Genomic DNA, 16,385 nt, shown 5'->3' with positions numbered 1-16,385 from the left:
AAGGATTTGGCTTAAAATGGTAATCGCTTCAGGGACTCAGTGCTGCAGCGTAGTGGAATAGTCACCTCTGAACACAAGAGGGAGAGCCAGGAATGGAGTGACTGACTGTAGTACCCACCCATTGGGAATACTCAGCAACTTGATAATGCATGTACCAAGGAGATGGTAACATTACGTACCAACTTGGTGGGGGGTGGGAGGGGGGGTGCTGTCATTGAACAGACTACATTGGGGTTGCAGTTTGTGTTTAAACAAACATCTGTCTTCATTGCTTCAGATATATACAAAGTGCTTTCTCCTTTCAATAAAGTTATCCTTCATCCTTTTTTCTTATTTTCTTTTTGTTTATATAGTATCAATTATAATTGTTGTATTATCATCATTATTCAATATTCAGCAAAATTGCTGTTTTAACACAACACTTGTCGTTGTACTCATTCTTCATAGTACTCATGCTTGTTACGTCCAGAGTATGACTTTGAACATAAGTGAGACTGAAAGGGACTTAGGCGATTCTTTACAGGCCACAACATTTGTCCCATAAAACATTTAAGGTGTCTGTTCATTTGCATTTTCTTTTTTCAAATATCAACATAACTGTTTGTTTCCAGCATTTTCTGTTCTAATTTCAAATTTCGAGCATTTCATCTTTTTATTTTTCTTTCTACAAAGTAAAATTTGACCAATTAACTAATGCTAGGCCAAACTCCCTTGGAGTGCCAATGAGTGGGAGATTGCCACTCTGTACTCACTTATCTGCACTAAAATTCTTAAGCCCCTGCCTTGCCTGACCTTCCTGACTCAGGCTGGGAGGGACACAGGCAGTGTGGTGGATCCCAGCTCGAGCGTCAAAGTCCAAAAGACTCGCAGCGAAGGAGGGCACACCCTCTTCTTTACAGCATTAGTTAACGTAAAGCAAGTGAATTTGAAGGTCCCATTTAATACAACAGGCAAGGGAGAAGCTAAATGTATAAGGTGAGTGGATGGGTTTTTGGAGAGGGAGGGGTGGTGGACATGGTAGGGTTGGACTTGGGGGCTGGGATTGGGGGTCCAGGGAGGTGGGGTCAGTTGGGGCTGGGGAGCCAGGAAGTCAAGGGCCATTATTTTAATCTCGCAGTCTATCTAATTGTTTTATAATACGATCCATAATTAGTTATTCTTTAATCTACATACAAATTTAACAATTTCTTATTATGTATTATAGTATTTCTGTTGTTGCACCCTCATGTGTCTGAGTCAGAAGGTTGCAGTTTCAAGTTCCATTCTAGGAGTTGAGTACAAAAAGGAATCAAGGTTGACACTCTAATTCAGTTCTGAGGGAAGGGTGCACTGATCAAGGCCCCCCCAGCTGAAGTGAGTACACTTCTGGAAAAAAAAATCACTGTCTATATGGGACATCCTGTGGTCATAAAATGTAATATAGTAACGCAAGTTATTCATTTTTTTTCTTTTATATAAGCATTTCACAAGCAGGAACAAGGCTCCTCAGACTCAGACTTAAAACATAGACAGAGAACTCCCACAAATATACCACAAGATCCAACTTGCAGTGATCTTGGGATATACTTTGCTTCAAGTTACAGAGGAACAAAAAGTAATGTACAACAAGACTGTAATTAAGTTGGGTGGGGAAGGCTGATTACATCAAAAATCATGACAGCAATGGTTGAAATCAGAACAAAACAAGAAATTTAGCCACTGGCAGAGGCTGCTGTTAAGCGATGCAGAGTTTAGACAATCAGTAGAATATATTTAATTTTCAATAATGGAATGTATGCCAACAACCATGCTTTAATGGTCTTTATACAGTTGGTAAAGTGGAATTTTCATTAACTTTCAAAGAATGGTAATGATCTCACAGTAAACTCAATGAATGTCATCAAAATACAATATATTTCCCTCTAACGACCACAGCAACTTAAAAAATTTATTTTAATGAAACAAAACATTCCCAGGTGTTTCACAATTGGTATTACAACTTCAGCAGAATTGGATCTAGTGAGGATTTCAGAATATTGGATGACACAGTAAGGCAGGGAATACACTGTCAATCAGAGTCAGATTAGAAGAAAGAATAAGCAGATTTGGTGGAGGTTACAGAGATAGAGAGAAGCGATACCATGAAGAGTCCTGAAGAGAAGAAAAAAGATTTTGAAGTAAATGAAGTGAGTGACAGGAAGCGAGTGGATGGAGGCAATGACAAGATGATAGCCACGCAGGACTTCAGGTGGGATTGTTCCTTGGTGACGTAGATCGAAGATCACAAGGAGAGTATTGGAAAAAATAAATCTGGAGTCGACAAATGTGTGAATCCAGCAGTGCTGGAATCAGTTGGGGGTGTAGGGCTGCTGACTAAAACAAGCTTCTTAACAGGGTAACTAGTGATTTTCCAGTTAGACATTTTTCAAATCCACAGAATTGTAATGAACTGAATATAGGATTTTAAATTAGATCATAGTTGACAAGAGGCTAAAGGTGTGCACTGCTGGGTTCAATTTGAGCAAGAATCTAGGAAGGAGGAAGGGAGATGCTGGTGGGAACTTTGGCCTTACAGAGCTTCAGAAATATCAGACAGCACTGTTGTGGAACTAAGATACAAGTACAGCAGGGTATCAACAGCACACATTGGGAAAGCTGCTCCAATGTCTGAAGGAGTGTCATTAAGGACAAGCGTCTGGATGAGGAAGAGTCGGGGTATATGAATACTTTGGGGTGCTAAGGTGGAAATGGCTTGCATTTATATCATCCCTCCAGGGTCTCAGTGCATGCCAAGTCCTTACAGTCAATTAAATACATTATTATATTAATGATTACATTTATAAAGGGAAATATGAGTGACAATGTGCATTCAGCAATTTCCCACAACAGCAATGAGAGTTCTGACCTGATAGTCAGTTTTATTGCAGATCCTTGATCAAGACGGTAAGAACTACCTTGCTCACACTCAAACATGGAAAGACAATTTTGATGTAAACCTGAAAAGGCGTCAGAGTCTTGAAGTAATATCTTTGTTATTTCAATATTCTGCATTGTATAATAGTTAATAATGAGTGTATTCTAGATGATGTAAACTTTAAAGCTAGTATTTTCATAATTCAAACCTTCTAAGGAACTTTTGATCAGAAACTTAAAACTAGTTGTACTGATAGAAATCTTGAACCCACAGCTTCCTGAGTGGACAAATAAGCTGTACAAAATGTTGTCACTTAGCTTTCTTCAGTACACTGGAAGAAAATCTATGCAACTGATGCCAGAAGGACAACAAAATAAGTACAAGACTATCCTTATATGGTTGCCTTATGTTTTAGTTGGTACTAGCTAAGGAACAGTTGCGGAGACATAGATATGTCTGAACAATAACTGTTTATTGAAAGAACATAGCTATTTATAAATGTACAAGACTACAGGTAGTACTCGGTCTCGGTCATGAGCTTTCTACTTCTTGACACCTAGTTGTGTAACTCTCTCTTATGTCATGTGAGTGGTACTATTTCTCTGATCTCAAACTCTTTTCGCTCTGAACACCCTAAAATTACATCTCCCCTCCCCCAAATCTTTGTACAGATATATTTTACAATTATATTTACATTATAACCTCATTTCCCCCAAGTCTCGGACTTCATAGATTGAATCAGCCTGGAGATTTCACAACTCTCCCTGATCATGTCCTTTTGAGGTTTGGAAGATTGGTAGTCTCCTCTTCAACTTCTTTGCTTTGACTTGGTTGGTCTTTGGTAAGAGTTGTAGTATCTGGTGATTTTGTAGGTTTATCCCGTGCTCTCCGCTGACTATGATCGGCGCATGCGCAATAGCTCCCCCATCGCCAGCCTCCTGACAGCTTCCCCAACACCCTCACCTCTGATCGCCAGCCTCCCCGACCCCCCACCCCCATTCCGGCCAGCCCCGATCACCAGCTGCCCTGGCCCAGCCCTGGCCCCCCCACTCCCCATGGCCAGCCCCAATCACCCTCCTCCCTCCCTCCCCCAGCCATAATGCAGAGGGTGCAGCAGTGTCCCCCCCATCATCGATTGGCCCTGCCTCCTGAGCAGTGCAGTGTGCTCAGTGGGCAGTGCCAGGGTGCCAGGATTCCAGTGCCCAAAGGGCACCCCCTTTCCCTGACCTCCCAGGGGGGCCTCAATGGCCTATATTTTGCCAGTGAGGTGATCACACCTGGTCCCCATTGATTGGGACCAGCTTTAATCCCTGCTGGTGGGAAGCTCTCCTGGCAGGTTGGGGAGGAGGGCGGTGGGGAGAACATTAGCAAGCCTGGACGGTCCCATCCTGGGCTCACTAATGGGATGGAAATTCCGATTTCCATATTGTAATCAGGCTAGCGCTGATTTCTGGCACAAGACTGATTATGTTTTAAAAAAATGGCATGGGAAAGTCGTGATTGGCTGGACACTGTCACGACTCCCGCTACAGGCCCCACGCTGACATTTCCCAGCCTGCTGCGCTACCTGAGCAGCACAACAGGCCGGGAAAATCGCACCCATTGACTTTGGCTCTATTATTTGTGAAGAACAGATCTAACTTGCTTTTCTGTTTACTGAAACATGTGCCTGAATTTTATGCTCCCCCACTGATGGCTTTATAGGCAGGTAGGGGACAGGGGCGGGGAGGTGGTGAGCATGAAATAGCGCAGACCGGTTTCCCGCTGGGTTCCCGCCTGTTCTAATCACTCAGCAATTTTATGCTGAAATAGACGAGGCCTTGGGCAAGCTTCCCACCCTCCTGCTAACTGAGGCCTTAAGTAGCCAATTACTGAATACTTAAGGGCCATTTCCCATCCAGCCACAATTTTTAGACTGCTGGAAGGAGTTCCACAGAATAGGGGAATCCTAGATATCCTGCAGAAGGTAACCGCAGAATCCCCCTCCCCCAAACCCCGCGCTCTCTCCCTTTCCCCTGACATCCCAATCCCCATTGTCCACCTTCTCAAGATATCCCCTATCCTCCCTGCTCTGAGACTCACGAAACTTACCTCTTCCTGGAATCCTGAGATTTAGACTCCAGAAACTGCAGGTATTTCCATTTCTGTCCACTTCAGCTTCTGGCACTGCTCTGCTGACCAATTAATTGACTGGCGCTAAGGCAGGCCCTCCTCCGTCTGAGGGGCTGAAGTATTGCCTGTAGCCAACTGACGCTCGTTTGAGCATGAAATGGCATTAGACAAACAGTGTTGGTGGGGACATGTAGGCAAAAAAACAGAAATTTAGAGGCCAGTGAGTCTAACTTCAGTGGTAAGGAAACTAATGGAAAAAATTCTGAAAGACGGAGTTAATCTCCACGTGGGGAGACAAGCATTAGTCAAGGATAGCGTGGTTTTGGAAAATCATGTCTTACAAATTTGACTGAATTTTTCAAGATGACTCGGCGTGTAGATGACGATAGTGCAGTAGATGTAGTCTACATAAACTTCAGTAAGACTTTTTGACAAGGTCCCACGTAGGAGACTGATGAAGAAGGTAAGATCCCATGAGATCCAGAGCAATTTGTCAACCTGGATCCAAAATTGGCTTATTGGTAGAAGGCAGTGGGGAATGGTTGAAGGTTGTTTTTGTGACTGGAAGCCCGTGTCCAATGGTGTTCCACAGGGATTGGTGCTGGATCCCTTGCTGTTTGTAGTGTACATTAATGATCTAGACATGAATGTAAGAAGTATGATAAGTAAGTTCGCAGATTACACCAAAAGTGGTGGTGTGGTAAATAGTGAGGAGCAAAGCCTCAGATTACAAGATGATATAGACGGGCTGCTTAGATGGGCGGAACAGTGGCAAATGGAATTTTACCCTGAAAATTGTGAGGCAATGCATTTTGGGAGGATTAACAAGACAAGGGAATATACAATGAATGGTCAGACCCTAGGAAGTACATGGGATCAGAGGGATCTTGGTGTGCATTTCCATAGATCTCTGAAGACAGCAGGACAGGTAGATAAGGTGGTTAAGAAGGCATATGGGACACTTGTCTTTATTAACTGAGGCATTAAATATAAGAGCAGGGAGGTTATGAGGAACCACACTATTGGAAGGAAGTGATTGCACTAGAGAAGGTGCAGAGGAGATTCACCAGGATGTTGCCTGGGCTGAAACGTTTCAGCTTTGAAATGAGACTGGATAGGCTGGGGTTGTTTTCTTTGGAGCAGAAAAGGCTGGGGGGGGGGGAGGTGCGCTGATTGAGGTGTATGAAATCCTGAGGGGTTCAGATAGGGTAAATAGGAAGGAACCTTTCTCCTTAGCAGGGTGGTCAATAACCAGGGGACATAGATTTAAGTTGATGAGAGGAAAAATTTGTTCACCCAGAGGGTGGCTGGAAACTGGAACTCACTGCTTGATAGGGTGGTAGAGGCAGGATCCCTCACAACATTTAAGTAGTATTTAGATGAGCACTTGCAATTCCATAGCATACAAGGCTATAGACCAAGTGTTGGAAAATTGGATTAGAATAGATAGGTGTTTGATTGCCGGCACAGACCCGATGGACCAAAGGGCCTCTTTCCATGCTGTAATGACTCTATTGGGGGAATTTTCCCGTCCCGCCCACCACAGGAATAGTAGCGGACGGGATTCGGACCGTGCAAAGGTCCGTTGAACTTGGGCGGGATTTTCCGGTTTTGGGGCAAGCATGGCCGGAAAATCCCGCCCTATGAGTCTAACCCCATCATCCTAAAAATCTTGACTGCAAAAGAATCTACTGCCTATTGAGATTGGGAAACAATTTTAAATTGTCATGATTAATTGATTTGAGAATTTTATCCATCAATTTATTATTACTGTATCACAAAATGATTCAAGTTTTTCACTCACAGTAACAACTCCTTGCATTGTTCCATTTCTTCTGTAACTTTTTGGAAGCTAAGCTGCTGAGTCCCAAGATGATTTTCTAGATCTGTTGGAATCAATAAATGGCAATTTTAACACCATTACAAATTCAACTAGAAGTAGAAGCAGCAGAATTCAGCCCGTATTAAGATCTTGTGCATAGGTCTAATTTTGCACTTCAATTTGAGATCTTAAAATTGTCTGCAGTAACAAACATATCTTGTACCATGAGGTTTGGGGTTAAAGTAATTATGTTAAATTTGTTGTGTAACTTGGCTTTCTCCAAATTGCCATTAGAACAGAGAATTTTGATTGACATCCATTATATCATCTTATTCAATTTCAATCCATCAATGAATAAAAACAGCATGCATGAGAAGACTAATTCTAGCTTATGTTCTACACACATTGGGTGGAACTTAATGCTCATGACAGTGACAAGTCTACTGGCTGGAGGGCTGATTGCAAACCCGCCATGCTAATTAATGGCACTTCAATCGGGATTTAATCGCAGTCAGGCAGTCTGTGGCTTCTCTCTGGGGTTTCCAGATGCTGTGGGGCAGATTTCCTGTCTCCCAGCGCTGTTGGTCAATCAGGCTCCAGCAGCTCTCCAGTACTGGCAATGCCACTGGGAGCAGTGGCCACCGCTGGTACTGCCGTAGATCCCAGGAGAAGGATTGTCACTGGAGCCCCAGAATACAGATAAGTGGGATGAGCTCACTGGAACCAGAGAGCAGGCCCCAGTGAGGAGAGTGGGGAGCACCAATGGGTCCCTCTGGTGCACATTGAGCTGAAGGGACTCCCTCAACCACTCAGGGATGTGGGCATGCCTGCAGGGTAATGGCATGGCCCCAGGTTGCTGGTTGAATATCACCGGCAGTCGTTGAGGGATGGGTGTGACTATCCTGCTTTCTAGAGGTGGAACAGTTAAGTGCCTTTGCAGCATTGCTCCTGGGCCAGGAAGGTCACAATTGGTTCCCGCCGATCCACAAACCTACCTGCTTCCATCCCCACAAGTGAACATCTCCATGTCCAGCTCCTCTCTTAATCCTGGTCTCTGACTCAATGTTTTCAGGTTGCCTAACCACTATACCCCCTCTCCCTGCAAATCTAGTGTGATCATTGGTGCCCATGCCTCTGTTTATAAAGCCAATGATCCCTCACACATTTCTAACAGCTTCATTAACTTGTCCTGCCAATTTTAAAAATTTATTTCTGTGAATCTTCAGGCCCCCCAGTTAACCTAACATCTGTCATAGGGAAAATGTTAGAAGCCATTAATAAAAGACGTTTGCAGGGCACTTGGAAAAATTCAAGGCAATAAAGCACAGCCAACATGGTCATGTGAAGAGGACATAAGGAGGCTACAAAAGGTTATAGATAGGTTATGTGAGTGGGCAAAAATCTGGCAAATGGAGTATTAAGTGGACCTTGAAATTGTCCATTTTGGCAGGGAGAATAAAAAGAAGTTGATTATTTAAATGCTGAAAGATTGCGGAGCTCTGAGGTTGAGAGGGATCGGGTGTCCTAGTGCATGATTCATAAAAGGCTAGTATAAAATTACAGCAAGAAATTAGGAAAGCTAATAGAATGTTATTGTTCATTGTGAGGGGAATTGATTATAAAAGTAGGGATGTTATGCTTCAGTTGCACAGGGCATTGGTGAGATTACATCTAGAATACTGCATACAGTGCTAGCCATCTTATTTACGGAAATATGTAAATGTTGAGAAGCAGTTCAGAGAAGGTTCACAAGGCTACAGCCAGGAATGGATGGGTTGTCTTATGAGGAAAGGTTGGACAGGTTAGATTTATATCTTCTAGAGTTTAGAAGAGTAGGAGTGACTTGATCTAAATTTTTAAGATCTTGAGGGGTATTGACACGGTGGATGTGGAGAGGATGTGTCTCCTTGTTGGAGAATCTAGAACTAGGGGTCACTGTTTAAAAATGAGGGGTCGCTCATTTAAGACACAGATGAGGAGAAATATTTTCTCTCAGAGGGTCATGAGTCTCTGGAGCTCTCTTTCTCAAAAGGCAGTGGAAACGGAGTCTATGGCCAGGATTTTGCGCCCCCGTTTTCCATGGGCATAAATGGCAACGGAGGTGCAAGATCTCGCAAGAGGTATAATAGAGAATCTCACGGCGAGATCTCATGACGCGGTCATCCTTGCCCCCCCCCCCCCCCGCCACTGACATAACGGGGTACACAACCAGAAAGGTTGGAACCTCATTTAAATAGATTTCAAATCATTAGTGGGCTTCCCCACTGTATTGCACCCCTCTGCATTTGGATCTCTCCTCTTTCCGAGCAATGTGAACCAGGTGAAGAGAATCCATTAGGGGTGTACAGGTACGTACAGCTCCCATGGGGGAGAGGGACTTGTTACAGGGCTGTACCCTGGCAGTGCCCTGGAATTGTCTAGGCACTGCCTCCTGGCAGTATGGGGCAGTACCAGGGGTAGTGCAAGGGGAAGTGCTAAGGGGTCTTCCTCTGGGGAGGTCCATTGGGAGAGGTTTCCTGTATGCAACAAGGAGGTGGGGTACTTTTTGTCCTTGATGTGGGGGGGTTCCCTGTGTCCATGAAGGGGGGAGTCCTCATGTGTGTGTGGGATAGGGGTTCTTCCCATGTGCGTTGACGGGCATGGAGTTCTCCACGTGCGTGGGGGGGTGACTTTCTCTGTGCATGGGGGGAATCTTGGGTTCTATTTTTAGTGCTGTTAGATTGGAGCATCTTGTAAAAAAGGCACCCCAATCTCTGGAAGGTCAATGTTACATGCCCCCCATCATGATAGTGTGGGACCCTGCTCCAACATTTGTTTTCTCAAAGTGCTGGAAAATATGGCAGGAAAAGCCTGCAATGCAGCTGGTGAGTTTTTCTCATCTGAGCCAGCACTTTGAAAACAAAAGGAAAATTCCACCCTTTGAATATGTTTAAGGCAGAGCTAGATTCTTGATTAACAAGAGGGTGAAAGGTCATGGGGCTAGGCAAGAACGTGGGGTTGAGGTTGCAATCCGATCAACCATGATCTTATTGAATGGCAGTAAGAAGTCTCAACACCAGGTTAAAGTCCAACAGGTTTGTTTGGTATCACAAGCTGTCGGAGCGCTGCTCCTTCATCAGGTGACTGGATTGAACAAACTTTATTGATAAGGTTGCTTCATTAGCCTTCATTAACCTTCGAGCTAGCCCATAGTACACTCTTTCTCACTCAAAAAACTCTTCCCTTTAGGGAGATTCCCAGTGTTAAGTGTTGGTTTGTTGTTCACACAACGTGACCCTTTCTCAGTAAGGCGGGTCTTAAAGTGACAATCACCACGGCCACCTATACCCAAGTCTGGATTATTAATATATATCAGAACAAAATGAAAAGTGGCATTGGAGACTAACTTCCAGTTTTTAAGCAGTCCAATGACCGACACAGGACCTACACAGGCATCACTAGTTGTAAGGGCACAACGTGCCTACATCAGGCCTTGTGAAATCAACTGAACAATGTTCAAATATGACTCAACTCACTGCCATTTCTTCACATGGTGCAGTTATGGGAGGTGGAGGGAAGGAGGGAGAGAGAAGAGCATGATCCATTTTTAAAGGCAGGGTGGCACGGTAGCACAGTGGTTAGCACTGCTGCTTCACAGCTCCAGGGACCTGGGTTCGATTCCCGTTTTGGGTCACTGCCTGTGTGGAGTTTGCACATTCTCCTCGTGTCTGCATGGGTTTCGTCCGGGTGCTCCGGTTTCCTCCCACAGTCCAAAGGTGTGCGGGTTAGGTTGATTGGCCATGCTAAAAATTGCCCCTTGGTGTCCTGAGATGTGTAGGTTAGAGGGATTAGTGGGTAAAATATGTAGGGATATGGGGGTAGGGCCTGGGTGGATTGTGGTTGGTGCAGACGCAATGGGCCAAATGGCCTCTTTCTGCACTGTAGGGATTCTATGGTTTCTGTGGAAGGAAAGCACAAGATGTAAGAGGGAGGGGGGAAAAGGGGAGCATGATGTAGGTACAAGGGGGAGAGTGGTGCACAATGTAGGTTATAAGGTGAGGAGTGCAGGGAAGCAGGATGACCAATTCTTATGGAACAAAGACACTGACATTGGGACTAAAGGAATGGTAGATTCTCACAACTATAAGAGCAAGGGCAAGGGATCCGATGATCTCATTATTGTCTCTTTGTTCTTTCTTTAAGAATGTGCACTGTGGCTGCTCTGCACCCTTCCCACTCCCACATCTCTCCACCCACTCTCACAACTTTCCTTCCCTCCCCCACTCCCAAATCTCTCATACTCTCCCATCCCAAATCAATCCTGCCCCTGCCCCCGCTCCCCCCCACCCCCTCTTCACCTACTCTCACATCTCTCCGGCCCCCTCACTTCCACATCATGGTAGCAAAGTGGTTAGCACTGCTGCTGCATAGTGCCAGGGACCCCGGTTTCATTCCCGGCTTGGGTCACTTTGTGCGGAGTTTGCACGTTCTCCCCATGCCTGTGTGATTTTCCTCTGGGTGCTCCAGTTTCCTCCCACAAGTCTGAAAGGCGTGTTGGTTAGATGCATTGGCCATGCTAAATTTTCCTTCAGTGTACCTGAACCAGTGCCGGAGTGTGGCAACTAGAGGACTTTCACAGTAACTTCATTGCAGTGTTAATGTAAGCCTACTTGTGACACTGATAAAAATAAATAAACAATCCTGTCTCCCCCCACTCTCACATCTCTTCCAACCTCTCACTCCCAAATCTCTCCTGCCCCCCCACTCTCACATCAATCCTGCCCCCCAACTCCCACATCAATCCTGTCCCCCGGCTCCCACATTTCTGCCCCCCCCCCCGCCATAAACTGCTCTCATGCATGTTCCAAGCGTCCCTTATTTTTGCTCTCAAATTTGCATAGAAAAAAGAATATGAATAGGCCATTCAGTCCCTCAAACCTTCTCCACTATTAACGTGATCATGGCTGATCCTCTATCTCAAGGCCTTACTCCCACTCTCTCCCCAAACCCCTTGACACCCTTTGTGTCTAGAAATCTATTTCCTTCTGACATTCAGCAAATTGGCATCTGCAGTCTTCTGTGGTAGAGAATTCCACAAGTTCACCAACCTTTCAGTGAAGAAATTTCACCTCATCTCAGTTCTAAATGACCCAGCCTGTATACTGTGATTCTCACCACTGCCTATTTGTTCTTTCTTTGAGCATGCGCACTGTGGCTGCTCTAAACCCTCCCCAGTCACATTTCTCCTGACCCCATCCCCCACTGCTCCCTGTGGCCATATCAAAACACGCAATAGTCCTAACAGCGAACTCTAGGGGACACCAATGTATATTTCTTTCCAGTTTGAAAAATAACTTTTCACTACTATTTTCTGCTTTCTGTTACATGACCAATTTTGTATCCACTGCCACATTAATCCCATGAGCCTTAGTTTTTAAACGAATTCATTATATGATACTCGAGCACCTTTTGTCAGTGCAAATACACAATATTAAATGCGCTCCATTATTTGAAGAACTCAATCAAACTTATCAGACACGACTTGCCTTTGCATGTTGTCTAACATTAATCAACTCATGTTTTTAAAGTTTATTTATTAGTGTTACAAGTAGGCTTACATTAACACTGCAATGAAGTTACTGTGAAAATCCCTTAGTCGCCACACTCCGGCACCTATTCGGGTACACAGAGAGAATTTAGTATGGCCAATACACCTAACCAGCACGTCTTTCGGACTGTGGGAGGAAACCGGAGCACCCAGAGGAAACCCACGCAGACATGGCGAGAACATGCAAATTCCGCAGTGACCCAAGCCAGAAATCAAACCTGGGTCTCTGGTACTGTGAGGCAGCAGTGCTAACCACTGTGCCACTATGCTGCCCATTTTATGAGGTTTCCAAGTGAAAATTGATTTTGTCCTGGATTATGGCCTCGAGAAGTTTCCACACCACTGATGGTAGGTTGACTGGGCTACAGTTACTAGGTTTATCACTCCCTTTTATGAACAGAATTTTAATATTTGCACCCTTTAGTCCCTTGGCATCAATCCCATATATGAGGAAGATTGAAAGATCTAGGCCACAGCCCCTTCTATTTCCATTCTTATTTCCCTGAAAGAATATGTAAAACAGTTTAAAGATGCAATTTCCTGTTCCAAGAACGGTTACTGAAATACTACGCAAATGACTGCATTTGTAATACATACAGTGCAAGGTTTTTTTGCACTTTTGTTTATTCTGCCTTTGAAATGAGCTGCCAGAACATCTTGTGAGATACTAAGTAAGTACAGCCAGCCTGGATAACACATAAATGTTATAACTTGTTACTAGGACGATGTTGGCCTTGACCCCAAAAACCAGCACTTAGATCAAATTCCCATCTGTAAACTCTGCACTGGATCCTAGTAGCAGGGCAAGTTGCCCTGGTTTGACTGGGGATTTCAATAATATTTTGCATATGACATTATTTGCTCTAAATGCCAAACAGCTGTGTGGACATAGTAACTGAATTAGTTCCAGGACCAGAAGCACCAGTGCAGTGTTACGTGATGTTTTATTATTGCAGTGACTGGCTCAGAAGTAAATCAATTTCACAAAGACCAGTCAAACCAATAGCCTTGGAAAATCATTTCCCACTTTAAATGGCTGCCAATGCCGCAAGATTTCACTAACAAGTGTTTCTTTTTTCCTTGTTGAGAACTAAATAATTTTTGAAGTTTGCACCACAACATCAACAGTTCAAGGTCACAGATTACAGCTTTTCCGATTTAGCACTATTTGAATGTATTTTTTGAAAATGTAATGATTGTGTACAATAGCTTTTGATTGGGATCTGGATTGCAATTCCATGGACAAGTATTTGAAATAAAACGCTGTTATTTTTATAAATTATTGCTGAGATGTGTATAATTTTAAAATGTGAAAATTCTGCTGTATTTTAATTAGTGGCATAACAGTTGAGAAGATATCGCTATTTTATTGCCATTCTAACCTCTGTTTTTTAAGTGTATGCGGAGCAAATCTAGTTGTAATTCTTTGTATATGTAATTACATAAAATGATGATTGGTCATTATGACTTCAGTGTGCTGGGGCTTAGATTAAAGCATTAAGTTTTTAAAGCAGTCATTTATTATATAAATCAATCAATGTTCTTCAGCAGAAGTCTCACTTACCGTGTCCTTGTTCCTGCAAGTCACAGCACCTGATTTGGAGTTCAGCTTCTTTCTGCTCTAAAACATGGATTTGATGGGTTTGTAGTGCAATTGTGTCTGATGAAAGCTGTAGCTCTCTTACTTGCTGTTGAAGGAAATTGACCTCTTGATTGGATTTCTTCAGGCTTTCTTGCAGTCTGAACATCTCTGAAAACCAAAAACAATTTTTAATTTCATTATAATAGCTCTCTATTTTGATCTCCCTCATCTCCTATGTATTAAAACTAAATCTCAATTCATCAGCCTTCTTGTACCAGTTAGAGGAAAGATTCAGGTCCAGGTGTCCTGTCTTCCATAACAGGGAACTGAAACATTATTTGCTGTAGCTTCACAGTGGTTATCTCCCAAGGAGCAAAATTAGGTCTCTAAGCATGCCTTGTTGTCCAACCCTTTTCGTGATGTACCTAAGTGTTCTCTGCTTTATTATACAGAGCTTTACAAAATGACCAAAACAGACAGGCAGCCATGACCCACATTCAGAATGATGATTCTTTCTCATGCTTAACTGGCACTGAAGTTTTGTTATTAAATGAAAGTTACAAAAATGTAATACAGTAACCTCATGATTGAAGCAGTTTTCTGCATTGGTGCACAATTCTGCACATGACAGTGGCTTTTGAACTAAAATTTTTTAATGAGGAAATGCCCCCAACCCATAACATATGTACCTTGGAGAGGCAGCACACTTCGTTAACAGATATAAATCAAGCCTGATTGTTGATTTCTGGACTTCTACTCATGCCTCCATGTCATCCACACCACTGCCCTGTCAAGCCACTATCCTTTGTTCCCTCCCTCCCAATTGTGCTCTCTTCCCCCATGAAATCAGATCTCTCTCCCACACTCTCTCAATTTCCATCCTTTTCCCCCAGCAAGCCCTACTCTTTTATTGTTCCTTTTCAATTTCTTCTCTCTTCCCCCACTGCCCAAACAAACCCCAACTTCTTGTTCTCTCCATCCTGATTGTGTTCACTTGTCCCTCTGCCACAAAACTACACCATCGCTCGCTCCCACCTGAATCCAACATTTCCCCCCAACTAGACCCTCATCTCTCATTCCCTCCTGTTATATATTTGTCCCTTTTGGCTCACCATTGAGCCCTGCTATAGTAATATATGCAAGGAAGTGATGCAATGCACAATTTGTTGCTGTGCTTAAAAGACTTGCAGAAGATTGTGAATTCGGAGATGTGCTTAATGACACCATTCGTGACAGACTTGTTTGTGGTCTACGCAACAAAGCAGCACAAAAACATCTGTTAAATCAAAGCAATCTCACTCTGCAGAAAGCCACTGTTTCTATGGAGCTGGCTGCAAAGCCCAGCAGTCGAGTTCATCTACTCAGGTTCACAAAATGTCCACAAAATCGACACTAAAAGGCGCCCAGGCTCACGTGTGTGACCGGTGTGCAAAGCCAGGGCATTCAGCTGCTGAATGCTGGTGTGAAGACATTGAATATCAAAGCTGTAGAAAAAAAGGACCCATAAAGCGTACTTGCAGGAACAAAAAGCAAACTATAAAAAAAAAAGCAAGAACAAACCAAGACAACATTTAAACAAAATAAAAGGAGAAATGTCCATGCTGTACAACAGGGTTGAGAAGAGCGAAGTCACACACAGTCAGAGGAGGAGCTATCGCTACATGTGCTAGCCATCACTGGTACTACACACAGGTACTGGTTAACTCCACTGCTGGAAGGACAGCCAGTAAGGATTGAAGATGACACTGGGGCAGCAGTCTCACTGGCGCCAGAGACTATCTACAAGAGAAGCTCCAACACCTTCACTTAAAGCCATCAGGGATAGTGCTGAAGATGTGTACAGGTAAAGTGATTGCCCTGAAGGCCGCATTGAAGCAGCTGCACAGCAAATATTAGATTTGCCTCTACACATAGTGAAGGGAAATGACCCAGCGTTGATGGGTCGCACATGGCTGGAGAAGATTCCACTGAATTGGGCTGAAGTCCACATGATGGCCAATGGAGAATCAGGCCTCACAAAAATTTTAAAGAAACAGTGTTGTTTTCAATGAAGAATTAGGGAGCATGAAGGACATTAAAGTCAAACTAAAAATAAAACACAGAAGCCAAGCAAAATGTTTGAAGACATGGCCTGTACTATATGCTATTAGGCCGAAGGTGGAGGCTGACTTGGAGTAGCTGGTGACGACTGGAGTTTTTGAAAATATCAGCGTCAGCGAACGGTTCACACCTATTGTTCCAGTCATTAAGAAAGATGGCTTCATGAGGATTTGTGGGGACTTTAAGGTCACTATACGTTCAGTGTCATGTGCTGAACATTACTTATTACATCACATTGAGGACCTATTTGCGGGATTGGCGAGGCACCAAAATTTCAGCAAAACTGACC

General features: G+C 43.7%; 1 protein-coding gene across 1 annotated transcript in view; it reads right to left on the bottom strand.

Moving 5' to 3' along the window:
- Positions 1–16,385, bottom strand: part of lekr1 (Leucine-, glutamate- and lysine-rich protein 1) — a 154,980-nt gene that overhangs the window by 48,725 nt on the left and 89,870 nt on the right. Inside the window, exons 6-7 of the mRNA XM_078202251.1 lie at positions 13,979–14,164; positions 6,810–6,891 (exon numbers count right to left, since the gene is read on the bottom strand). Coding sequence (XP_078058377.1) covers positions 6,810–6,891; positions 13,979–14,164 — 268 coding nt within the window. The remainder of the gene's footprint in view (positions 1–6,809; positions 6,892–13,978; positions 14,165–16,385) is intronic.

This window comes from Mustelus asterias, chromosome 3 (assembly GCF_964213995.1).
Source record: "Mustelus asterias chromosome 3, sMusAst1.hap1.1, whole genome shotgun sequence".
Lineage (NCBI taxonomy): Eukaryota > Metazoa > Chordata > Chondrichthyes > Carcharhiniformes > Triakidae > Mustelus > Mustelus asterias.
Note: the sequence above shows the minus strand (reverse complement) of the source record. Positions and strands in the feature narration are given on the sequence as shown.